Source organism: Onychostoma macrolepis, chromosome 02 (genome assembly GCF_012432095.1).
Source record: "Onychostoma macrolepis isolate SWU-2019 chromosome 02, ASM1243209v1, whole genome shotgun sequence".
Lineage (NCBI taxonomy): Eukaryota > Metazoa > Chordata > Actinopteri > Cypriniformes > Cyprinidae > Onychostoma > Onychostoma macrolepis.
Window position 1 is genome coordinate 25,665,813 of NC_081156.1, and position 19,137 is coordinate 25,684,949.

General features: G+C 40.5%; 1 protein-coding gene across 5 annotated transcripts in view; it reads right to left on the reverse strand.

Moving 5' to 3' along the window:
* Nucleotides 1-18,366, reverse strand: part of epha4a (eph receptor A4a) — a 39,432-nt gene extending 21,066 nt beyond the window's left edge. Inside the window, exons 1-3 of one of the 5 annotated variants that reach the window (XM_058753406.1) lie at nucleotides 18,122-18,360; nucleotides 16,966-17,033; nucleotides 14,034-14,697 (exon numbers count right to left, since the gene is read on the reverse strand). In XM_058753406.1, the coding sequence (XP_058609389.1) occupies nucleotides 14,034-14,697; nucleotides 16,966-17,033; nucleotides 18,122-18,221 (832 nt within the window). In that variant the 5' untranslated portion in view covers nucleotides 18,222-18,360. Of the gene's footprint in view, nucleotides 1-14,033; nucleotides 14,698-16,965; nucleotides 17,034-18,121 lie in introns of all 5 variants that reach the window. The other 4 variants (XM_058753414.1, XM_058753422.1, XM_058753430.1 and 1 more) reach the window with 4 other exon arrangements.
* Nucleotides 18,367-19,137: the final 771 nt, after the last annotated feature.

Consider the following 19,137-nt stretch of genomic DNA (forward strand, 5'->3'; position numbering starts at 1 on the left):
TATTGGATTACTTTTAAAAGTAACTTTCCACAACATTGGTCAAGAGACAGTACTTCAAACAAGTGTCCCTCATCACTCTCTGCCTCATTCTCTCTTATTTTCTCTCTTTGCTGGCCAATTCTTTTAATCTCACATAAGTGTCAGGAACCCTGGGGCCGCATTAGCGCTTGCCCTCGGGAATCACCACCTTCCACTTTCCTCCATTTCTCTGTTTCATTTCTCCCTCCATCACAGTCTGCCCAGGGGCCAATCACTCGCAATCAGCCGCAATAGCACACTTGATCAGAGGAGAGAGTTAACGTACATCTTCTGAGAGGAGATTAACACAGTTTTGTCATCTTCTAAACAAGATCCATAAAACAACAGTAGGGGGTGAAGAATGGAAAGATAGAAAGAGCTCAGGGAGAAGAGATGCAGTCCTGGGTCACGACCTCCAATGGACAGTGTGCTTTGTTGCCATGAGTTGAAGGGGAATGATGGGAATTAGAGCTGGAGGTTTCATCTGATCAGCTTTGGATCATCTTAACGCCGGTTGGAGGACAGAGTTAATTGAAGAAGATTCTTGGGAAGCTTAAAACCATGGTAGGAAACTGGAGGTGTGTTCGAGAGATCAAGAGACCTCGAGTGCAGGAGTTTCAGTCTTGTTTATAAGCGAATGCACTCGTTGACTTGTAGCACTTTTCTCAAGCACTTAGGATATCTAACACCCTCCACCTGCTTGAGTGTTTTCTCAGTCCCAGACCCTTACGGAAGACGACCAGCTGTCCCCTCCCTTCCTAAGTCCTCCATCCTAGGTCCCTCATGAGACCCCTAACAGCTCCTGGTTTCAATTCCACACACAGCTCTCATCCCCCCCACAGATCTGACCTTTCCACTCTCTCTCCATGAAGCCTATGACCACTGGGCTGGACAATAGCAGGACAATCACGGTCTCATTGTCCACTCCGGTGGACGATTGAAGAGATGAGTTTACTGCCTGTGACATAATAGGGTCGTAATTACCAGTCCATGCCCCAATATTCAGGGTCAACGCTCTCGTCCTACCGTCCAACATGAGGACAATGTCCACCTCAATGAAGACACCTTCTCAGACTGAGCTCTGAATGCTTTCTGTGGGCTTTAGACCTTAAAACAGTCACCTGTTGTCCTGCATAGAAAGACAAAACTCAGGGTGGAGTTGAGGACAAAAGCAGATTGGGGCATCGTGTTGGGAAGCGAATGAATTATGGAATTCTACAAGGTATGTGTGGCGGTTTATGAGCATTGAAAGATGTTCCAGGCGGGACAAAAGGACTTCAATTAGATGCATGTAATCTGAGGACGTTCGGTTAGACACGTAAAGAGGTCTGATGATACTTGCGTCAACATCAGTGGTTTCTATTCAGACGACTGCAAATAAATAAATAGCGGACAAAGAGGTAAAACTGCAGGAAAAATAAATAGAAATGTGAGGAGAAGTGGAAAGAAAAGGACGAGAGAGGGGGACAGGAAAATGAGAGGGAATGAAGCTTCAGCACTGGGTGGTCTTCAGAGTGTGTGTGTCCTCTCGGAAATTCAACACTGACTTAACTCTGCCAGGTTATATTTCTCTCCTCACACACACAAGTGAAGTGAGACTCTTTCCGTCTATCTCTCTCTCGGTTCTGTCCATTTTTTTTCTTTAAAAAAATGCTGTTATTAGTTTAATTTATGCAAAAAAAAAAAGTAAAAACATTTTGTGTGTAAATTTCCAAACTTGTGTTCAAGAGTACAAAATTCACTTGGAAATTGGACGGAAATAGAAACGGAAAAAACTAGGAATTTTTTCAGTAAATTAGATTACATAGCAGTTTAAGTGTAGGTCTTAAATAAATAATATTTTTTGCACATTTTGCTACATTACATTTTTTTTGCATGTTTATACACTTTTAAAAATAAAGGTGCTTCAAAAGGTTCTTCAAGCGATGCCATAGAAGAACCATTTTTGGTTCCACAAAGAACCATTCATTCAAAGATTCTTTAAAGAACCATCTCTTCCTTACCTTTTTATAATCTGAAGAACCTTCTTTCACCACAAAGAACCTTTTGTGAAACAGAAAGGTTCTTCAGATATTAAAGGTTCTTTATGGAACCATTTAGACAAAAAGGTTATTCTATGGCATCATGAAGCACCTTTATTTTTAAGAGTGTATCCAACATTTTCTATGCATTAAAATATGTCAAAACCCAGCTAGTGATGCTCTTAAACAATTTCACAAATTAGGAAATGTGAAATTGATTAGAATTTGAGCATATTGGACAATTTGGCTGCTTCTCTGAAGAAAAAAAAAGAAAGTCTCTTTCACACACACATCCACCCACATACACACACACACAGACTCACTTGCCGAAGGCAGTGAAAGTGAAGTCAAGACCTGTGGGTCTGCGTGAGCTAATGGCTAACATATTTATGACACTTTTATGATGCTGGCTTATCTCTGAAGCCGCTGCTCAGGAGGATCAACAGCGGCTAATCCACCTCACATACACACACACACACACACACACATTCACATTATCTCACGAGTTACCACGTTCATGCCAGAATATCAGGGACTTTTCATGACATTTATGTAGTTCATTGCCTTTTATGCAGTTCTTTGCTTCTCCTTCACACTTATTGTCACTTCACAGGCTTATTATTTTACTCTTAACAGAATATAGACTGTTAATTCTTAAGTATTATTTATATTATATTCTACAGAATGTATTTTTTTGATATATATTCTCATTTAAATGAAGGTTGTTCTTCTACACATTACTTCCACAAAATTCCCCAAGTCTTTTCAAACACTGCTTTAACTCTTATCTGATGCTATGCTTGAATGAACTGAGAAAGAAGTACAGCAAAAAACAGAACGAGAAAAAGAAAGACAATTATCATCTCTGCCCTCCAGCACGAACACACCAATTCCCTCATTGATCGGTTCCCGCCTTCTTCTGCTTATTAATTACATCTGCAGTGACTGATATACCTTGATCCACTCGCTGCATGCAAACATTCCTCATCACCGCAGCGTGAGTGTGTGAGATGATGCCGTGATTGATGTGGCTCTAACCCCTGAGAAACTCGTTTGTCAGCAAGGGGCCAAGCTGCGTCAAAGCTTACTGGCTTTAATCTCCATATATTCGCCTAGGTTTTATTTATCGCTCTTCTGTCTGTCTCTGCTTCGACGTACCCTTCCCTTGCCCTCTCTCGCTCTCTGATCCCCACAAACCTGTCAAAAGTTTCTTCAAACTTTTCTAAAGACAGTCCCAAGGTCTTACTGAAGTAAGGTATGGAGGTACAGCTAGAGGCGAACGTACACAAAGGACGTGTGTTAACCTTTATGTGCGAGAGCTCCGCTCTGAGGTAAATTATTACGTGGCCATCTGCTGTACAGAAGTGTGTGTGTGTCGCTGCGTTTTATATAGAGAGCTGCGTAAAGCTTTGAAGGAAAGGCAGAAGGGGGCAAAGCAGCATAGACAACAACTCCAGGGTAGGTCTTTCTGAATCATATCAAGATCCCAGCCAGTGGTTCGGATCTGATAGACAGGAACTCCACCTACACACACACTCACGGCATTTCAGGAAGTCCTTTATGAAGGGTTGGCTCAGGCAGGTGACAAGAAAACACTCTTTTCTCCGTTCAGTCCGCAGTGGGGGTAGGGACAGAGCAGCAGCAGGGATGTGGAGGTGAAGTCTCTCTGAAATGCAGCTCATTGTCTTGTCTACTGTCCTTTGAGAGGAACGGGCAGCTGAGAGAGGCAGGGGGCCAAACGTCTCACATTCCTAACAATTCCTGCATAGCAAACAAGGAGGAGCTGCCTTGCAATGTGTGTGTATGTGAAGGCAAGGTTCATCTGACAGATGCAAATTCAGTCATTACTCATCCTCATGTCGCTAAAACATGTAGTGTTAGATATTTAAGAACGTTGTGTAGTAAAATGAGGTATAGACCACAATTTAAGCCAATAAGCTATTAAGGAATATTCTTCAGACAAAGTTACCGTATCAAACATCCTCAAAAGACTATAGGAATATAATGTACTACTTTTATTTAATTGTTGTTTTTAACATTTCATGGTATTTTGAACATTTGGTGTACAATGTAAATACCATAGTACTGGAACTTATGTGCCATGGTATTTGCATGCAGTGTTATTTTAGTATTATTTATATATTATTATAATATTTGTTTTTTTTTCGAATTAGCTTCAATAATTGCATGAATTTTTTTGAATAATTGAATAAAAATTACTATATTAATTTAGTTGCAATGCAACATTTCTATTCTATTTTTGTTTAAGGTGTTTACATTTAAGTTTTTCATCTAATATTAATATTTTACTTTATATAAGTTTTAATTCAATAAGCTACAACTACAAATCTTTTTATAGTTAACAATAACAACACTGTTTGCATTGTACTCCAACCCTCACAACAACAAAAAAAGCACTATGATGGAACTATTTTACAGTGATGCCATCAGATGGTAATACTATGGTACTTTAAAATATGGTACTGATATGGAATTTACATTATAATCTGTGGTATTTGATACTATGACAGCAGTATAGTACTTTTCTTTAAGACCATAGCATATCAAAATACTTCCAAAAATGTGGTACTACTAAGGTAAAACCTCAAAAACCATAGTAGTATAATTTTACATCCCATGTCCAAAAGATATTTTCTCTTCACTTATTACATTCTCCTTGACTTTATTCAGGTCTCTCTCACTCTCACTTTCTCTGGCTCTTGTTCTTTTTTCATCACTTTCACTTTTTTCTCTGTTTGTGTCTTTTTCCACTACTCACTCGTGGTCATAATTGCCTCGCTTCAGAGGGTGCAGAATCATTGTCCCCTCATTGCAAAGCCAACATTTTTCCCCTCACTGCAAATGCTCTGGCCCGCAATTGCTTTTCTGGCACTCCATAAACCACCCCCTTCAGCCCTGTCTGTCTCTTTCAACACATCTCACAGGCAGGATTACTCTTACAATCATTAGCAAATAGCACTCGCTTCAAGCAGGCTTGGCAATGGGCTCTCTCTGGACTGCTATATTAAATTCTGCAGAAGGGGTCGGGGCGGTGCATTCGGCGTGAACCCTGGCTAAGTGGTGCTCTCTTGAAGAGCTGATGCTGCAGAGAACGGGTCGTGTCCCGTCCACTTGTTTTGTTCAGCGGCCAGACCGCAGAGACTGCAAAGGGCTACTCTCAACTGGGTCTCAGCCAGTAACGGCGGGACATGCTTTGACAGCTCATGGTGAAGACAAAAAGAAATTCTCCAAGACAAACCCCTTAAGAAATGTACGTTTTAAAATAGAAACTACGGTTTAAATGTGGTGCGCATGTGGAAAATGCAAGTTTGAGTTGTGCTCCTGATCCTATTCCACTGTCTCTTCCTGATCACTTTCTGTTTTTTTTCTCTACTAAAAATCTAAATTTGGGAAGTTCTAGCATCAGTTTTCCAGACAGCACCTATGCTAAATTTAGTGAACATGGACAAATGAAGTGAAGGTCTGTACAGTGCTGGTTGATTCCAGAAAGGGTCGTTGCCTCTGGGTAGAGATATAGCAGGAGAGAGAGAGAGATAGAAACTGAGAGGGAAAAAGAGAGATAGAAAAAGGCCCTTATTGATTCTAGGAGCTTTTGACATGCTAATGTTCTCGCTGTCGGCTTCAGTCCCCCACCTCCTCTTAGCCAAGGGCCTTCAAAGGGAGGCTGCCACACAAAGACAGGGAGAATGCACTATGCTGCCCGTTGAATGGCCGCTCTTGCTTAGCGAGCAATCTGTGCCTTAAAAAAACTACCAAGAACAGCTCATGACATGGAGAACATTGCAGTGGAGAAACAGGCAGACTCTTTAAATCTCAAACGGAATGGATAAAATCTAACGGTTTGATTACATGCATCAAATCAGAGCCAAAGAAAGCAGTAACAACTTACAGTGAAAATAAGCAACATTAAGACTAGATTTCTTTCTCTCAAGTGAGCCAAAATTCGACACAGCGCAAGAATTCCTCAGACATACTGAATGCACATGCAAAGGGTTATGGGTTGTGGTTACTGTGAGTGTGTGGCCACAAGCTCGTGCCTCGGAGCAGAGGTGTGTGCGGATGAGGTGGTGAGCGAGCAGAAAACGTTTCTGGGTTCTCGGATTAATGTCCAGGAGAGGATATTAAAGGGTAAATGTGTCAACACCACAGCAACGATGAGTGAATTACACTTCGCAACAGTCTCTTTTTCAAGTTTTCTGCTTTGTTTTCAGTCACGTGTGTTCGTGTTGGAAGGTTGAGGAGTTCAAATATAAATGAGAGAAATGCAAGTGTGGTTAGATTGGGAAAGTCTGTGTGTACACACACATAAATGCACTGGGAGTCTGTTGAGAGTAACATACTCAGCTTATTTAAGTAAGCCACATGTGTTAGAGGAGGCCCACAACATTGTAATCCTGTTAAAGGTCGTTCACATGCCAAGAGGAGTGTGAGCGTGCTAATTATAAAATGCATGAGTTTGGTTCCTTCCTAGCTGATTGGTTTAAACGTTGTGAAGAAATCTTCTCCTGTAGTGGGTGTATTATGTTAAATGATGTATAAATGGAAGGTCATTTTATCTGCATAAAAAAATAACTTCTCAGATTACAGTCTTCTTTCTAGTGAACACTTGGAAAAATATACAGTTTTCATCTCGTATCACCTGCTCTGAACATGACAGAACATTGGTATTATTACTGTGCAGTGTTGGGGAAGCCATCTGAAACTTTATCTTGCCACGTCATGTTACTCATGATTTAAAAGAGGTTAAATTACAGTCAAGCTACCCTTAAAAACAAGAGAGAGAAAAGAAGCTACACGAGCTACTAAGAAAAAGTGGCTAACTACACTGAAGCTATTACAGAAAGAAATATCATTACATTATATTTTTAAGTAAAATACTTTATAATTATAGTTTGATTATAAAATGTATGTAAAATAATAATAATAAAATAAATCATTAATTTATGTAAAGATAATCCAATTTAGGATGAAATTATTAAACATATACATAATCAGAAATAAATTAAACTAAAAATTCCTTCGTACATTAGCATTATTTTGTTACAAAACAGAAGGAAATTGCCATGCAGTGACTTTTCAAATTAATTAATGAACATTTTTGTTAGTTTGTTTGAGAATTGCTTCAGTTTGCAATTCAACGTGACAGCAGTACAGCATTTTGTCAAGCTAAACTGACACTTGTTGAAAAAGTTAATGAAAATTTGCAGCTGAAAAAGCGGCAGTTTTGAAAACCGTTGAGCTACTGTCAAGCTAAAAATGTAGCTAAGCCTTTTCTCCTCAAGGACAATGAATTACTGTGATTTCACAGTTACATTTTAGCGAGAAAAACTTCTAAGCAACAACATGTAGCTACATTTCACTGCTTCTATATAAGGCTTCCATTCCTATGTTTTGAAATTCCTTGGTGAGATTTATGTCTACAGAAGTGCTTCAGCAAATGCTCTTCATCTTTCCCTCCCGTTTTCCCGTGTCTTTCTCTCAGCGCTAACAAAGACATAAAGTCAAAACTAATTGCGTTCAGTAACAATCCGAGTGGCTTTTTCCACAGCAGCTGGTCTGAGAGAGACCAATCCACTCTAACGAAAACCCCAGGAATGGAATAAACCCTCAAGTCTAATGGCGAGCATTAGATTCAGCCATGCTTCAACCCCTCCAAATAATTACCAGTATTAATGTGCATTGTGAAGTCGCCGCTCTGACCCCTCCGGGCTAATCACTAGTGTTGCCTTGCATTGTGGAAACAGGTCTGCCGACCCCTGAAATAATCCCATTACTAAGTCTGTCCTTTCTCCAGCTCCCGTTCTCGTAGACACACTCTCAGCTAATTGACATCTGTTAACTGACGTCCTATCTAGAAGTGCCGAGAGAGAGTTTTGCGAAGAGCACTTCAGTCAGGAATCCCTGAGTATGCTGCCGAGTATGCATGTTTGTGCAATGGAGAGTTCAAAAAGTGCTTTTGTGCACATCTATGAATAACATTTCTTTCATTCACGTTCACATATTTACCTAAGTGAGAAAACACCGACTCACTTCAGTTCTTGTCATTCACAGTGCAGAGAAAAGGTTTGTCATTTAGTTTGAGTTGCTTGCAATAAGATTAATTTGTGACATCAATCATCATGAATCAAACCATTCATATTAGGCCTTCATAAACACTTCATTAGTAGAAAAGAACAACTGCATTCATGGGCTCCATCTGGTGCATTTGTAAAGAGAAAATTTTGGCAGCGTCCTAATCAAACCCGAAGACAAAGACGCACAGCAGCCATGCTAACTGTAAAGTTAACCGTGCCCCTCTTGCATAAAACAGGTCAGCAGCTTCAACGACTCTTTCAGAAGAAAATGATGGCTTGGGCCTTCCTGCCTCCGACACAGGCTCAGGCCGACCTATGACCCTTTCTGGGTGGAAGCCAACTTAAAGGCTTCATGTATGGAGCGGGAAAAGAAAGGAGCCAGGCACTAACTGACGGGGAGGATCGCATAAAGTAGCTGGGTTGGACGCTCATGTCCGCCGTTGATGGACATCTTGTCAAATGAACACAAACCCTTTGGCATGAAGCATGTGTGGAGAGCAGAGTCTAAATGGATGCTGAGTTAATCAGGGAGAATGGGAGGACAGACCCTCGAGCAGTGAGTCAATAAGGCTCATCCACTCGAAAAAATATATTTACCCTGGCATGCGGGCGCTGAGACAGCGCTGTCCACACCGCTGTACCGGTGATGCTAAAGGAGATCTGTGCTCAGCTCAGCTCTTCTGATCTAACGGATCCAGACCGCCGGTAATGAATGTGTGCCAGACGGCGTAATTAAAATATAATTAAACACCAGAGAGATGAGACTAGCGCTATCAGAATTTCTCAAAAGGGAATGGGGGCTAGTTCACATTAGCAAAAAAATGCTTAGTGTGTAGTTTCAACAGACTTTCTTGGGAAATTCTGTGAATTTATCAAGGACACTGGATAGTTTCTACTTAATCTGAGTATTTCAGACATTTTGCCTTAGAAAAATGATGGTATCATATTATAGTACTTTGATACCATGGTATTGAACAGTTACTATTTGAACAAAGTGGGGACAGCCAAATTCCTGGAAAACACAGACAACAACATAAGCTCAAACAGTTTGGCTAGTTCACATTAGCGTGTAGTTTCAGCAGCCTTTGAATTTATCAATGACAATACAATATCAAGATTAAGTGAAAATATCCAGAAATGTTACCTTACAAAAATGTACAATGATGGTATCAGAATACCATGGTATTTTGATGTATACTATTGTTCTGAATGATTACAAACACACTTGAACGCATAGTAAGAAGAGGATATTTCTGAGGACAGGTTCCTAAAAAACAGCATCTGTTCACCCTAATTTAAAAGGTACTTTGAAGCGTACCATGGTAATACCACATTTTTCCTCATAATCTGTACATTTGTCACCTCATCTCAGTCCTAAAATAGCATTAGCATGGGTGCAAACAGTTTGGCTAATCTGCATTAGCAAAACAGTCACAACAGTTTCAACAGTCTCTGCTGAGAAATGCTGTGAATTTATCTGTTATGTTAAAATACCAAAATTAAGCTTAAAATATAAGAATACAGAAATTACTATGATGTTACAAAGGTACAGTTATTGTATCAGAAGGTAATACCGTGGTACTTTGAATGCTGTGATATCAAATAACATTTGAACGAACACTAAAAAGGCATTTGTCACGTCATATATGACCTAAACTTTATTAGCATGAATGCTAACAGTCTGTTAGAGGGGGACAGTCACCTCTATCTCTCACCCTTCCCACCAGTTCTGTCCTTCAGGCCGTTTTCCGCCCCCGGTGCATCCATCACAACATGACAACTGAAGGGCTGCGAGCTGTCAGGGGAGCTTCCGTATGGGAGCACCGGATGATGATGGACAGGAAGAGGTCAAGGAGAACAACACACACATGAGCAAGCAATTGCACACATACAGACAGCAAGAGAGCGACGCAGATAGACCGGAGCGTCTGAACTCTGCATGTGAAACGCAAACGTCAGACTCGGACGATTCAAAAGATTTGGATTTAATCACGCGAAACATATTATCCAAATTATTTCAAACATATACAGCACGCTGCCATGATCACAGAGCGAAGAGGATGGACCCAACCTTCGCTCGCTCTTGCTGAACAGACGAACCGCCCATTGTCTTTGAGAGACAAGTTTGCTGGCTTTGCATTTCACGGACGAAATATGCAAATAACGTATTTGTTTGATATCAAAGGGCACCTCTCTCCATCTCTCTTTCCCAGGACAGCTGACAGTCCATTCAGGGGACGATGGAGGGGCTCATAGGGGAGAACTGAGGAGGATCGTGACAGGAATCAACATATGTGCTTGCCATCAAAAGCAAAAAGGAAGTGATGAATATTCATAGGTAGGAGCATTTTGGCAGGCGGTGACTATTGTTTAACAAAGAAAAGAGCAAAAACGACTCACAGCTGAGGATGATGAGTCTCATACACCTGCTCATAATTATGACAGCAATGAGATACACATGCAAGCTTTTTCTAATTAGGCACACAAACAACCGCATACAGGTGCTAAGGTGCAAAGTTTACACCGGGAAAAAAAGCTGTGCCTCAACAATAACACATGAGAACCAGATCAATACCTCTCCTCAAGTACACCAATTTGCTTAATGTGTGATTAAAGCAAAAATGTACTTTTGCTCTGTAAAGTCGATACAAACGCCATTCTCTTGAGAGTCTATCTCAGTGTACATACATAAATAATGTCTTGTCAAGCATCGTTTTCCTTCTAGTTACACTAGCTGCTGTCTGTTCTGATTCAAAGAGCAGTGTTTCATATTATCACACCTTCCCATCATGCTCTAGTTTTCAAACCCTTTATCCTTTCTAATTACTTAAATATGCGTGAGCTGTTTTACATTAGCACCCATTAAAAAATAATGTGGCAGCACCGTGGTTGAATGGTGTATCAGATGGTAATTTGATATACATTATCGCACTTGTATTGCATGGTACATCAAAAACACCATAGTATCACTTACTAAAAAGTATCATGGTAGTGCCATAATTTATTAGACATGGTATTACCATGTTTTTTGGACATTTACCAGTTTTACCACTTCCTACTGTGGAGGTACTACTGTGGTGTGGTGGCTTTGACATATACCATGGTGCATAAATTCATTTACTATGTTACTTCCATGATACTACTATGGTACGTGTGTAAAATACCATGTAAATATGACAAAAGTACCAAAAATTACTATGGTTTTTGGACATTTTGACATGCAGTACCAAGGTACTACTATGCTTACAAGATACTATCATGAGGATATATTTTTGTAGTAATACCATAGTACATTTTGTTAGGGTGAATTAGTCAAAAGAGCTAAAACTCACTCGAGTTGGTTGGATTTTTCTCCATGTTGTCGTGCTGTTTCACTAAACTACGTCTACAGTGTAGTGAAACACTGAGAGCGGGCTGTCATTCTCCATTACAGCCTAGCACCTCAGCGGGCTTTTACACGTCTCCAGCTCGCCGGACGCCCACTAACAAGCGGAGATTTCCTCTCAGTCCTCACCTCCTACTCAACACAGCAGATGAGCAGTGAGAAAACAACAAACTCTTATAAAGAAGAAAAGACACCAAATCCTCTGGCCAAGTCTCCGCTCCATTCACTAACCAAACGGCGGCTGTTTTGTGGCCTTCTCTCGCTCTTCTGTTCTTGGACCTGTCCGTCTAGGCTGCAGCTGTCAAAATTTTGACGTCTTAATAAATCTCGTCCATGACCCCCGTCTCTCAGGGGGAGAGGAGGATAAAGCCAGGGGTCACCCCTGACCCTGTCTAGTGTTCCTCCCCTCTCGCCCCCATCCCCGATCACGACATCCCAACAATTGGGGAGAGGCTCCCATTGAGGCCTTCTGGGGTATGGGGGCTTGTATCCCTTATCTTCAATGGGCTTTTTTCACAAGGTCCTCGGGACGCCCCATTGAGAAAGTTCTCGCCCTCTCCTACACCCTCACATTGAAGGTGAACCTCTGCATCCCTCCCCTGGCCTGGGCTGCACACACAGACTTATTAAACTGACAGTGACTCGCATCTGCATGCTGGGAGAGAAAGCCACCTTTTGAACCCGCTTCAATGAGGAAACAACTGCCTGTTGCCTTGCTGAAGACAGCATGTGATGGCTTAATCAGCTATTGATGACAGGCTCAAGCTTCAATAAAACTGATATAAAGAAGATGGTTTAAAGATATATATAAAAAAGGAGCCTAGGCTGTTTACTGAAATCTGGAATTTGGCTACGAAATACTTTATGAATTGCGATTTGTTTTTATTGGTCCTTTTTCACATTGGTACCAAAGCTCAACAATAAGTTTTTTTCTTTTTTTTCTGCTGGTCAGTATTTTTAGAAATGCATTTTTAGTATTTTCTATATATTTTTTCATTAAATTCTAAAATGTACATACAAGCTATTAAAACAGACATGCAAGATCGATGAGTGTAAAATTGGCTTGAAAGAGCAATGGGTGATGGTTTTGTTCAACTAACCTGAAACTCTTGGCCAGCAGGCTATCGTTATATTTCAGTCCTGTGCAGACAAGTACCCAGAAATTAAACAATTATCCTCTACATACCAGATTTTGGGACTTATTTTTAATTGATGTGTGAGATGGGAAATGAAACCTGAAAACAGAAATATTAAAAAAACGCCCTCTTCCAAATATCTCAGAGTAATGAAATCATCATTGCAAGCCCTGAAGTGATTTAAATAAATCGTTCCACCAAATGTCTGTGTGGAAACGCCGTTCTGCTCTCAGTAAATTACAGCCTCTTTCCTTCATTTCAACATATCTGAACGGCAAAAGAGAGCAGAGGGAGAGAGAAGGAAAGCTAAGGAGCGAGTGGGGAACCCGGCCACTGCCAGCGAGCTCCGTTAATAAAAGAGTGGCCAAGAAAAACGGCCAGATCTCTGAGAATGGCCTTTCCCAGTGTACCCCCTTCAACCACCCACACAAGCCCATCCACTGAGAGAGATCGCCCGCGGTGAATGCCGACTGCCCCCCTTGAGCCCGCAGGAGCCCTAAATTACAGCCCGTATTTGTCATGCAATTAGCCCGCTGAGATAGCGCTCATAAATAAAGGCCGTTAGACTGGCCAGTCGGCCGTTTATCACCCTGCTCAAGCGATGACCCTCTTCTGGACCAGACAGAAAAGAAAGAAAGGGCGTGCTCAAACTGTCTACATGTCCTCTGGCTCTTCCTTTTTGCCTGCACTGACCTCAGCTTTACCCCAAACAGTATATCACTGCTTTTTCCATGCCGTATGGCCTGACTACGGACACTGGGAATCAAAGCCGGCATGGAGAAAGAGAAATGGCCCTCTGGTGACAGAAGCAATCTATCTGATCCTCTCCTTTTCTTCTTTTATCTCTCCTGCTTTTTCAGTGTTTTGCCAATCACGTCTATTCCCTTTAATGTGAACTGAAAACCATCGCACATGCTCTTGAGAGATAGCAAAGGAGAATGAGAGCGAAAAGGGTACGAGAGCCTTGGCCCATGATCTAATTAAGCAGATTCTGCTCATAAACCACACGGCTGTTGCTCCAACAAAATAATTAGCGCCAACGTTTCTCATGCACAAATCCACAGGGAGGTGTTTTGATATCAAACAGGGCGATTCATAATCATAACCAGACCTCTCGAATAGCAACACTGGCTTAATCCACAGTGATCCGCCGAGTACCCAGCTGTCTACATCTGAGTAAACTCTCACATCCCTGAGGGGGAAGAAGTTCATCCGGGTCAGCTTCTCTTATAATGATCTCATCTTAAATTATATAATGTATCACTGATGGGCGATCAGGGTATTTTTTTACCTTCCATGGTGTGGGAGGTGCGTAAATCTCGACTGGTGAAACGCTCTGTTGGAAAAAATGGAGCGAGGGAGTTATCTGAGCTCTTACCTTGGCATGTTCCTCCGTGTTCCTCATAGCCAGGGTTACACAAACAGTTTCCAATAGGCACCAGCCATTCTCCATCTGCTCCGCAGTACATTTTAGGGACCTCGCGTTCCTCCGAATTGTCCACACAGGATCCGCGTACCTCCACTAGCGATGAGGTGTCCGCCCCGGTGGTGGTGTCTGGAAACTGGGCCAGGTTGCGTACGGTGAGGGGGCATTTCTTGTAGAAGATCCGAACGGATACCAGAGCGATGCAGGCTCCCACATCCTGGAACGCCAGGTAGAAGCCCTTCCGTGTCAAAATTCCCACATCCCGCACTTCCGTGTTCAGCTTCATGATGCGGTCTCCTATGTCCACCTGCGTGAAGCTCTCGTCGGCCGCGATTGTGTCGATTTTGGTGAACTGATTCTCTCGAATGTATCGCTCTTTGTCATTGTTGGACTCGTAGTAGTAGAGGTTAAAGGTCTCCTTGCAAGTTCCCATGACTCCTGGCAAGCTGTTGCAGTCGCGCAGAGTGAATTTGATCTCGATGTAGACGCGCTGAGCTCCACCACGGGGGATCCAGTCTGTTCGGAGCCAGTTGTTCTGGTTGGGTTCCATTACGTTGCATACCTGGTACGTCCTGATTGGCGTATTCTTCTCATCCATGATGCTCACTTCTTCCCACTGTGAGAGAGACGAAGGGAAAGACAGAGAGGTAAGTAGGCCTATAGAAATTCTACTGGAGAGACTTTTGTCACAGCAGGTGCACACAATTCCATTCCCGGTGCTGGAGATGTTCCACAGACCAACAGCTGCAATGATGCAATGATTTCATTGATTACGATATGATAATGAGAATTTAATCACACATCTGCCAGATTCTGTGCACTTATGTGCATGTGCTGCTCCAAAAATTAAAGAGACAGTTCACCCAAAAATGAAAAGTCTGTCATCATTTACTCTACTTAATGCTCTACCAAACTCATATGACTGCCTTTCTTCTGCAGAACACAAAACAAGATATTTCAAAGAATATTTCAGTTGCATTTATCTTTTTGTGTTTCACAGAAGAAGAAAAGTCATACAGGTTTAGAAAGGATATGACGGTGAGTAAATGACAGAATTTTCATTTTTGGGTGAACAATCCATTTTGGACAAGCAGTTTGCAAACAAACTCTTTGGCCATTAATTTATCATTGTTATCGGCATAATATATTTCTTCAAAACAATATTAAGATCAATTTCTGTACATCAGAATAGCAAGTAATATTTAAACATTCTAAATGTTTCAAAATCAGTCATTTTTGGAAGTAGTTGTGTAAAATGATTGGTCCCTGTGAGTGAGCGAAAGATGTTAGTTTAAAAACCTTGAAACTAAGGCCAGAAGATGGTTTTCAATAATAATACACCATTACAAACACCCTAGCACACAAACCAAACAAATGCAGTTCCCAGCAACATTTACAAGAACGCCCTGACTTCCTGGTCACAATTAATCCCATATTAGGCCATTGTAAAACTATGGGGCCTAGAGTTTGACGCTTCCTGCTGGTGAGAGTTTCAAATGAGACGTTCGCAATGAAGGAGAGTTTTGAAAAGGCCTGTCACGATCTATGACGCTGTCTTTTCTTCTCGCTTTTTTACTCTTTGTAAGTCGTAAGTGTAGAAATCCCAGCTGTCACACCGATATAGCTGTACATTTGCGTGAGGGAGGGGGCTCTGTCGGGACCCTGTCAATCAAATGGGTCGATGAGATAAAGCAGAAGAGGATGGGGGGGGCACCACATTTCCTCAAATGCCAAGTTCACCATTAAACCTGAAACCAACCAAAGTGGTACGGAGACAACAAGGAAGCCTAATTGTGGCGTAATCAATCAAATCGCTGATAAATAACTTCACGCATGCTCAAGCAGATTGATTTAGATATTTCAAAAGAAACATTTGAAAAAATGACTATATAACATTTTTGTTAACGTGATATATTGACGTATGCTATTTTTGAGAAATATTTTTAAAAGTCTTGTTTAGAACATCCATTTTACACCGACTACATAATTTAATTCATCACAATATCACCAACAATAATACTGACTAAATACAAGGTGCTTAAGATAATTACACATTTAATTGCTATAACTGCATAATAATTATAATCAAGTATGAATATTAGTGTGGCCAAAAAGTTAAACAAAACCTTTTTTATATAAATCGCATAATGTGTGTGTAATTAACTTGAGGTAAATTGCACTGTCCTTTCCAAAGGAAAATTAAAAAAAATATCTTTATATATTTAAAAGAAAAAAAAATACATATATTAACACTTAAATTCTTAAACATCAGCACATAGCCTTAATACTGTACACAGCCTATCTGTGAAAATCTTCATTGTCACATACGCAATGTACAGTACATCAAGCACTAGAAAATTCTCGAATTTTAAGACGCCAACCCATAAATGATGTACAGAAAAGAACATTATAATTACGAAGCACAAAATTTCTAAATGAATTACCCTGAGCACAAGCACTTAAACTCAAGTCGTTTCTCAGTCTGTAAGAAACATCAAATTATAAGAACAAAGCCATTTCATCTGTCAGGATTTATAATTATGGATGTTTGTATAGGTTTCATTAGTCTTATGTGCTTCATGCACTAATGCAGAAAATACTGATTGCATACAGTGTGATGCCTCTTAAGCCGTTATCAATATTTTTTTTAGTGGGGTTTTGGCACAACATGAGGCCTTAGTTAGATCCTGTACCTTCTTCTATGCAGTGTGGAACAGCAAATCTGCTGTGCTCAAAAAAAAAAGGTTATTTTATTTCTCTAGTCTGCTTTTTCATGTGCAAATATGATTTCCAAGACAATAAACACCTTCAAGAGTTGCCGATAGAGAGTTATCCACACAAATATAAAAGTAAAAGCAACATTGTCTGTTCTCTGTAGACTCACCCCTCCTTCCGTCGGACTCGCAACCCATTTCAATTCTCCTTGCACAGTTCTCGAGTCCAGCAGCGTCACTGCAGAAAGACAAAATGCCGTGAGTCTCTTAAGATGGATCATCAACCTCCTTATGACTAGCTCAAACTACCTCTTAAGTCACAACTTGTTTCTGTTGATACGCTTTTGTTCCCAACTGCACAAAGTTATTATACTCTCCATTTCCTCGATGTACACCGATTTATTATCATAAGTCTATTTATTGGATTTGGTTAAATAATACAAATGAATATATGGTCAAAATATGTTTTTTTATCATTTTTTGATTGGAGCATGATTATGTATTGTTTTAATCAGTATTCTAAGTTGGCTATTGCTCAAGCAAAATTAGGTCTTTTGAGAGAGGAAAATATTCAGTGCAATGAACATGCAAAGAATACATAAAAGGCTTGTGTTTTTTAAGGGTTTCAGAATTTAAAATGAGCAGACGGCAGACGCAATAAATGCAAATTTGACTATATATATATATATATATGCATATACGCTTTCAAATTTGCGTTTGTGGTATATTTAATACCACAACAAAGCCCTAGTATAATTAAAATTAAAAGTGTGCAGTGTAATGCCACATTTAAGAGAATTTAATTGAGACTGTAAATCTATATTATACTGTAGCCTATATGTCTCGTGCGCGTCTCTGAATTTCGTAAATTTCGCTTGTGAAAACACTCCAAGGAAATAAGTCATGAACTACTTATATTTTCCTTTCTGGTCACCCATGCACATTTAATGAAATATGAATGAATAAATGAATATATGTGCGGGGAAAAAAAATAGGTTCCAATAAAATTAGAAATCGGTTGAACCAGAGTGTTTACTCCCAATAGAGTCCGAGTTTAAACTTCGTTTGATGAAAAAAATGCCTCAGTCTTCCATTAGATCTGCGGATTTGGGAACCACAGGCACTTGGAGATCCCCAAAGGGACTTTCGGAGAAAAATGTTATAATTCCTTTTCGCTGACGGGATAAAGTCTCAAAATAAAAACAAAAACAAAACAAAAACAGATGGCAGTCATACACTGTGCACTATACCGTCCCATGTCGTAACCCAAACAACAACAAAAAATAACTCTTGGAGAGATTTTCCCTTGGTTTGGTAAATCCTTACCTTCATTAGGAGGGTAGACCCGTGCGGTTAATACGAAAGTCGGTATCCAGATTATTAGCGCAAAAGTCGCTGTGAACACAAGCGCAGCCATTGGTGTCATTTCGTGTGCGTCTCCTCCGCTCCGCGCACGGACCGAAGTTGCGTCTGTCCCGGTGGAATTAGCGTTTGAGAGTGATGCACAGAGCGCAGCTGAACACCGCCGAGGGGCGGATCTTTACTGCCTGACGCGCCTGTCACAGCGAGACACCAAAAGTCAACAGTCTGTCCATTCGGGTAAATAGCCAGCCCATTCTTCAGGTATATGGTAAATGAAGAATTGAATAAGTATATATATAAAAAAGTCTTTCTTCTTTCAGTCTTTTGCGTATTCATAAAAACCCACGCTCACTTGTGTGTGTGAGATAATTCAGAGTGCGCGTGTGAAAGAACGCGCGAGAAAGAAGGAGAAAGAGAGACTGGCTGTTGTTAAAATGCTACTTTTACATACAGAACATGGCCCATAATATATTGGAAATACCGTGATCATAATTATTATAGCCGTATACGTCATATAAGTCTGTATGGCGCGTGCAAGTCATTAAAGTTAAGCCAAACAGCTAAATAGTGTGAAGAGCAAGTGCGCCTTCTAGTGTTTGCAATTTAGCCTGTCTCTCATCCACAACACTCAATCAAAAGCCAAGTTTCTAAACTTGCTAGGTCGTGTATAAATACTTCTATTACAACTAACAGACAATTTATTCAGGGGAAGAGTACTCCAGTAATTATTTTTCAAACATGAACAAATCATAAAATATAAAGGAATGGGAAACCACTTTTGCATTCAGATTTAAACTGCAGTGCTTCGGTGCTACAGTTTCAGTAGAGATAAAAGTCCGACTCGTTTTTGCGAATCGTTTCTTTCAAACAGTTCTTTTCAATAGGGTGAAAAAAAAAAACCATTCAGCAATTATTTTAAGTTCTCGGCACAATTGCGTAATTGGTACCCTGGCGTGGCACATTACATAAGTTCAAATAAA